Here is an 8363-nt window from a genome sequence, read left to right on the forward strand (position 1 = left end):
CTTATTAATATCATTATTGACATGTTATTGATATGTTATTGATATTTTATTGACTTGATTTTCATTCATTTTTTAACATATACCCAAGCAAAAATTAACATGCAAGTGAAGCACAAAGAAGAGATGCCAAATCCAACAACATTGATGGTACAAATTGGGGAAAACCGTTACTCTAACCCTAAACTCAAATTCCAATAAATTACTCACCAAATGCTGGTTATTGAACAATCGCAAGGTGTTTGTGCGGGGTTTTGTGCGGCTTTGCTCCTGGCTGGAACCTATCACTTCCAACGAATACGGCTTCTCTCATTTCCTTCCACTTGCTTCACCCCTTCACTGTTTGGAATCCACACCTTTGCCCCTTTCACTCAAAATAAATACTTTTTGAGATTTAGAAACAGAGTGGCGTTCAACCGTTGCCTTCAACCGTTTCTCGAGCTTAGCGGTTCCTCGAGCTATGGGTTTTAGAGCGATGGGTTTTTTTGTTCAAACTTGAACTTGCCTCTTCTTCTTTTTTGGGACCTGCTGGATATTAAATTCGGGTTTGGATTCCTCACCTACCCGATTGTAAAACTTTATCTCAATTCTCCCTAGCCCTTGGATTGATCTAATGACTATAAAGTGAACCTCTTAGAGCACTTCCACAGTTAGCCCCTTGCCATGGCAAGGGGAGCCTAAGCGGGTACTATTCACGTGAATAGTGCATAGGGCAAAAAAAAAATTGTGTTTCCAGCAATGCAAGGCTTGCCATGGCAAATACTATTCATTTTTTTGTTTTTTTCACAACTTTGTTTACTTAAACAATTAATTTGGATAATATTTTCGGATAAGATTTTTGGGTTCCTATGTGTCAATACTATTATTCATATCGGATCAGATTTTCGGTTTCAAATTTCAGATAAATTTCAGATAAATTTCAAATTTCAGATACATTTCAAAATTCAAATTCCAGATAAATTTCAAATTTCAAATTTCATGTGAATTTCAAATTTTAGATAAGATTTTCACCCTCTAAAATTGCGCCACGTGTCATCTCTATCTGCCTAAATTTTTCTATAAATGCAGAGGCTTAGCTCATACCTCTCACACCATATCTTCTCTACATCTTCATTTCTCATATTTTAGATTTCATTTCTCATATTTTAGATTTTATTCTCTATTCTCAATGTCAGATGACATGGAAGAGGTTTTAGAGAGGCAAGAGCGAGAAAGGCGAGCAAGAATGCGTAGAAGAGCTGCAAGCAAAAGGGCGCAGAGAGAACTAGATGAGCAACTTGGTGTGGCCATTGCTTTCTTTGGAGGAAGAAAACCAGAGCCGCCGTGGTTCACGAGAAGGCCGGGCATCGAATGTGGACAGACATAGACATTCTCGGTAAGAATCTTATGGAAGATTATTTTATCCCACAATCTCTGTACTCGATGTTCATTTTCGAGCAAGATATAGAATGCAACCCCATCTTTTCAATAAAGTCATGCATGATATTTGCAATTATGATGACTACTTTGTTCAAAAGAAAAATTGTCTTTGGAGATTTGGGGCTGCTTCTGAGCAAAAGCTCACAATTTGTAATCTGAATGTTGGCGTATGGGTCATCTGATCAGTGGATGAGATTGCCGGATGGAAGTCCACTATTTTGGAGAGCTTAGTGCGATTTTGTGATGCAGATGGAAAATCTGTACACGGGACTACCTCCGACCTCGCCTGAGGACATGCAGCGGCTTCTACAAAAAGTCGAGTCTCGTGGATTTCTTGGAATGATTGGTAGCATTGATTGCATGCACTGGCAATGGAAAAATTGTCCATCTGCTTGACAAGGGATTATGGGAATCGAAAGGGCAAAAGCATCATCCTCGGCGATTGCTGGTTTTGATACATGGGTTTGGCGCCTTCTTTGGAGTTGCCGGCTCTCAAAATGATTTGAGCGTCCTGGGTCAATCCCGGTGTTCAATGATGTTTTGAGAGGTGAAGGCCCAACTATTACATATCAAATTAATAATACCGTCTACCAGAACGGGTATTATCTAGCTGATGGTATCTACCCGAGGTGGACAACATTTGTGAAAACAATTCCACATCCCCGATCCCACAAGGAAAATTTTTTTTGCCTATCAAGAGGGGTACAGAAAAGATGTGGAGAGGTGCTTTGGTATCCTTCAAGCCCGATGGGCAATTATCGGGGAGCGGCACGTCTATTTGATGAGGAGGTGCTTAGGAGTATAATGATGACTTGTATCATCCTCCACAATATGATTGTGGAAGATGAGTATGATTACGATGCTGCTGAAGATGAGTATGAACAGATCCAATGAACACCGCCTTAACACGAATTTATGAAAAACCTATGGGGCCAAATGGAGAACCAGTGCAACATGATCCATTAGTTAGAGACGATAGTTTCATGCATCGGATGATTGAGCGCTACACGGAGATGCAATCGTCATATATTCATGAACACCGTCAAATGGACTTGATGGAGCATTTGTGGGCGGTGAAAGGCAATGAAGGACAATAAAGTAAAGTGAAGATGTGTTTTTAATGTATTATGTTTATGTTGTATTTTTAGTTATGCTTTGTTATTTTTATGCTTGTGGTTTGTTTATTTGTTATGCTTTGATTGTGGTTTGTTTATTTTTTATGCTTTGGTTGTGGGTTGCTTTTTATGTATGGAATGTTTTGAATAAAAAGGAATGTTGTTGAATATTTTCTTCATTCACTACAAGAAAATGAATACAACTCATAAAATAAAATACATGAATTACAACTACTTTTTTAAACAAAACAAAAAATACAATGAAATGAAAGGCAAGCAAACTAACTTAATGGTACAATGAAATGAAAGGCAAGCAAACTAACTTAATGGTTTTGATCATTTAACCAATCCGTGTTGCTAGGTCCATCGTCACGAAAAAGTCTTCGTCTCATAACATCCCTTCGTTCTAACTTCCAATATTGTTTTGTTTCGGGGGACATATGGGTTGTATCCATAGCCATGGTTTCCCGATCATTTTTTTCAATCTTTCCTTGGCATACATACTCCCTTTCTTTTGCATATTCTACTTCCATTGCTCTATCGTGCTCTTGTTGTTTCATATCCATTTCAATTCTCATGGCTTGCATCTTTGAAAGCTCCTCCAAATATTTAGATGTATTCTTGGTAGAATTACTCACTCTCTTCGCCTTCGCCGCCTTCCTCCCAATAGGCCTCGGCTCTTTTTCGATAGGTGAGTCTTGACTCATCGGGGAATCCATAGGTGAATCCGATGTCGGTGTCTCATGGAGTGGCATCTCGTTCAACACTATCGTTGGACCCGTTAGAATAATTTGGAATCTCTTACAATTCTTCACCACCTCCCAACATAGGGTATGGTTGAAACTTTTTTTCCCTTGCCCAGTAGCACCAAAAAACATTTGTGCTTGCATAATCTATATATAAAAAATAAAAAAAGGTAAGGCAATAAACTTTATAAAATATTGGCAATGCAACAAGTATAACAAAAAATTAATGGAAACACAAGAAACTTTAAAACATATTGGCAATGCAACAAGTATAACAAAAAAATAATGGAAACACAAGAAACTTTAAAAAATATTGGCAATGCAACAAGTATAAAAATAAAAATAAAAAAAGGAAATACAAGAAACTAAAAAAAATATTAGCAATGCAACAAGTATTAAAAAAATTAATGGAAACGCAAGAAACTTTAACCATTTATTAGAAATGCAAAACAAAATATAAATATTGCAAGAAACATTCATATTAATATTGGAAATACAAGAAATATTAACATAATATATAAATTGCAAGAAACATTTAAATAAAATATAATATGACATAGAAATTAATAAAGAAAAAAATTACAAATAATTTACCTCACTGCTAAGGTTTTGCCCGCTTCTATGGTTGTTCATCGCTTTTGTCAAGGCATCTCTCCACTTTCCCAACTCTTTATTAAGAATTTTCCACCTACTAGATAATGCTTGATCCGTACGGGTCGAACCAATTACCCTTTCACAAAATTCTGATGAATTTTTTCCACATATGAATGATTTGATCTCATTGCAGTTCTGGGACAATGACTAACTTGGAGCCAAGCCTCACACAAGCTAATATCTTCCGTCATGCTCCATGCTCCTCCACCGGTTTCACTAGAAGAACCCATAACTTGAAAGAGAAAAAAACAACTTGAAAGTGAAAAAAATTTGACTACAAAGTGAAAAATAGTAGAATGAGAAGAAAATGTATGAAGAGTTGGTGTTAAAAGTGAAGAGTATTGGTTGGTATTTATAGAAAAAAATTCAGTATTTTTTTCGTATTTTTTAAATTTTTCTGATTTTTTTTTTTTTTTGCCAAAATTGCTGCCGTTGGATTGGAAAAACCAATCGGGCGCCGGAGCTTCCACGTGTCATAGAGCCGTTGGGGTTCTGTTCGATTTTTTATTCGTGAAAAAATGGTTTGGATAAGTTTAAAAGCGGTCGGATGGCCCAATGAGCGACACGTGTAATCCTACCATTGGCGAGAAGCGCTTCAAATTTTTTAAACCGGGCGCGTGTATTGCCGCGTAAAAAAATTTAAGCATTCTTGCGTCACCATGCTCAGCCTTCCTCGGCTTGCCAGGTTCGTGGCTCCACTGTTTGCCCTGGCAGATTGTTGTTGCTGGAAACTTGTTTTTGGGTTTCCCCCCCCCCCCCTGGGCCCTCTAGTGGCAATGCTCTTATAACTTACCCCTCATTATAGTCTGGGCGTACTTGGACGTACACTTTGGACTCTTGATGATGTCGGTAATTTCCTCCGAAATTTGGACTAACAATTTGGGGTTACTGGACTTCCATACATGTATTAATCCTACATGGGTATTGGTGTCTGTAATGGTCCTTTGGCTTGAATTATAAATACATTATCGTCTTTATCTCAACACAAAAAAACAAAAAAACAAAAACAAAAAGGCTAAAGATATTTGGATGGGTCAACTTTACTATTGACATGTACTACAACAGGAACGTACACAGTACAGAGCAAGCTGTGAGATTTTAGGCCACAAGTTTTAAAGCAATTTGGAGATCGCACTATACCATTAAAATGACATCTATCTTCTGAAAGGACCAGCAAATTAATGGGTCTTATCTTGCCCCAAGTTTGAAGGAATGTGGAACTGTAATCTTTAATTTGAAAAGGATGGCAAATTAAGAAATGAAAGCTATGTCTTCGTAATATTCAAACGAAGAAATGTCCATCCTTTATGCTGAGAAAACTAGCATACTAGTTGCAAACTGATCAATTTGCACATAAGCTAGGATTAAATGAACACTGCCACAACTAGAATTGGATCCAGAACGAACTATACAACGAGATTAACAAGAGGTTCAACTAGTGATGAGAATACACACTTTGCCTTCGAGAAGCTAACCTCACTTGGATGACAAACTCATAAGCCAGGAAAGAAAGGGATAATTTCGAGATTATCAAAACAATTTGAAGAATTGAAGCTGCCGTTCAAAACAGGGTGCTGCCTGACCGTGAGGCTCCTTCGAACACTTTGCATAAAACACAGAAAACGAATGCAACATTCACTAAATGAAAATGATATCAAATGAGTACTTCATTTTCCATCTTCCTATAAGTGAAGCTTCCAGCATTCTGTATTCCTGATTCCTGCAAACATATAAAACCACTAGCTTCTTCCTCAGTATGTCAATTTTACTGCTCTAACAAATAGATATTTCTTGGTGCCTTACAGGAATAAGATCTGTTTGTGCATATACAGATACTTCAAAGATTCTTGGAGCGTTCTTCAGATGATCTGTAAATACGAAATGCAGCAAAACACATTGTAGCATTGCCGATGAACTGTCAGGGCTGCTTGAAGAGCCACCAGGACCTGCAAATCATGGAGGAGCCCCAAAGTCACTGTAGATATTTGTCTCACAACTCAGTTCCGGTTGTAATTGAAGGGAAATATTCATAAGAATCTAGCAATTAGTTGCTGCAAGTGATGATCATGATCAATATTCTGTTTTGTGTTTCAACCATTTTATTTCCCTTACTCTTAAACAAATCTGCATGGAAGAGATACCACCCTTCTTACCTCAAGAGACTCAGAGTTATAAAAGAAATGCCATGTGCATGCACATAATGCTCCACCAAGCAGGGGAACCTACATCAATCAATTACATCAGTAAAAATTTAATCAAGGAGGCAAGCCATTTGAATAATTGTAAAACTACAAAGCAAGCTCTACATAAACTCCTCAACCTCCACTTCCCTGCAACGGACTTGGAAACCTAAATTTTCGACTTAAAACTACATCAGAAACTGACAAAAATTATATCAACCCCATCTTAAAAGCCATCTTCTTTAAGATTAGACCCTAATCGTTTTGAATTGTAAAGTCAGTTAAATGGATATGAACTGCCATTAGTAGTGCAGCACAACAAACAAGTACCATTGTAAATGAAATCTAGCATTAGTAGTAAAGTTTCTAATCAGCTCATAAAGAGACCATTATCAAGAAATACTTGAGATTTTTATCCTACTACTGGTAACTGTATAGTGTCAAACAGGGAGGATCAAATCAATATAACTATCTAGAAGACTGGTGTACCACTATAGTTCAAATTCTAGATTGGTTGGTGGCTTATGATAAACCAATACTTGTGATATGCTCTGAAAGAAAAGGAGGCCCGATGCTTGTTTATCTCCTCACTAGTTTGTGGTGAAAAGCTGAGAGCGAGTCAACTGAGCATATATATACTTATGTTGGTGCAACAAATAGGCTTTTACTCTTTGGTATTCTGTAGTGCTGGCCTCTATTTGGATTGTGGGGTTGGAGACGAACAGAAGGATCTTCGACAACAGGGCAGATATAGTTTCTATTGGATTTCTACCCTCATTTAGCCAACAATACAACTAATGGGAAACAAATGGGAACAATCGCCTACCAACCATTTTACTAAAACTTAAAGTATTGTATACAACCTCTAAAAAGTACTTCAATGAAGTTAGAAGTGCTCCATCATTCAGAATAAATAATTTTAACAGAGGCAACATTGTTCTTTTGTTATGCATTTAGCCATGGATCATCCAAATAATCAAATCAAAATTACATTGCACCAAAATAAAATAACTCACCATACCCCAAGACAGCCCTTTCCAAGATTCAAAGCCAGACTTCTCCCCATACTGCCACACCAAAGCCATTGCTGTAATCCTTGCAACAGAAAATAGAATTTACAATTAACACAGCGAGCAACCATACTCAATATAATTGTATTCCTTTCCTTTACCTCTCTTTTTCTAGGCAACCAAACAGGTGGCCAACAAGAATTCAAAACGAAAACAAAAACAATGAAAGAGAGAGAAAATTCGCAAAACCCATTTACAGAAACACCAGAAAATGATCATACGAGTGAAAATGCTCACCATTCAACGACACTAGAAACGTGTATGGCCCAGGTGGGCAAAGAGAGGGCATTGGAGGGTTCACTGAGCTGCAAGGATCCCCACAACGGTAACTCAGCAGCTGAGGCGGGTCCAATAAGGGTCAGGGTCAGGGTCAGACCCGCTCCGAGAAAACCTAGGGTACCATTTTGACTGAGGGGCTTTGCGGGTCGGGTCTGAGCTTTTGGGTGTGTACGGAACGTTGGAGGGGAAAGGGGTTTGTGAGGAAAAGGCGGTTTTGGGAGGTACAGTAAGGAGTTCATTGCCATGGTCGTTGGGTTTTGTTTGAAATTTTCACTGTAAAGCTTTCGAAGCAGTGAGTTGAAGATGAGGGTACAATAGAAATTTGCTTCAAGATTGAAGGTCTTTCTGGTAATTAGGCTTTGGATAAGGTGCCATAGGCTTTGCACCCACCAACACCAAGGAGCTCAATATAAACTCTTCTGCCTAAAATTATCTACTTGTCACAGTAAAAATTAAATTAAAAAAGGCTAATAGAAAGGAATGTACATGAACATTCAAAATATTTCAATTATTTATTTATTTATATACAAGCAATATTGAAAGAAGAAATCAAAATGAGTAAAATACTATTATCGCTTGAGCTACAGCTGCCTGCCTTAATTTATTTCGAGTCTGCTAAATAACCCTAAAATTAACCGAGTACACCCTACTACAAAAGTATATATTGAATTACTGATTTACCCTAATATAAAATGACCAAAAAAGATACATGGAATTGTGAAACAAATATAATTTTAATAAGTACACCCTACTAACCGTATTCAACCCTAAGGAGTTTCAAAGCCTCTGTTGTACTTTTGAAATTATGTAGATTTGCAAATTGGGTTACTTTTGAAGAGAGAGAAGAATAGAGGCATTACAATAGGTCCTGCATGTTTTATCTCAAGGCTAACTGTACTTTCT

General features: G+C 37.5%; 1 protein-coding gene across 1 annotated transcript; it reads right to left on the bottom strand.

The window, feature by feature from the left end:
- Positions 1–5182: 5182 nt before the first annotated feature.
- On the bottom strand, positions 5183–7815 carry LOC103337289 (YCF49-like protein). Its single transcript, XM_008240453.2, is given in 5 exon segments — positions 5183–5843; positions 5845–5877; positions 6085–6153; positions 7128–7206; positions 7419–7815. Coding segments are annotated over 5 exon segments (543 nt in total). The 5' UTR covers positions 7706–7815; the 3' UTR covers positions 5183–5768.
- Positions 7816–8363: the final 548 nt, after the last annotated feature.

Source organism: Prunus mume, linkage group LG7 (assembly GCF_029339155.1).
Source record: "Prunus mume cultivar Tortuosa linkage group LG7, ASM2933915v1, whole genome shotgun sequence".
Classification (NCBI taxonomy): Eukaryota; Viridiplantae; Streptophyta; class Magnoliopsida; order Rosales; family Rosaceae; genus Prunus; species Prunus mume.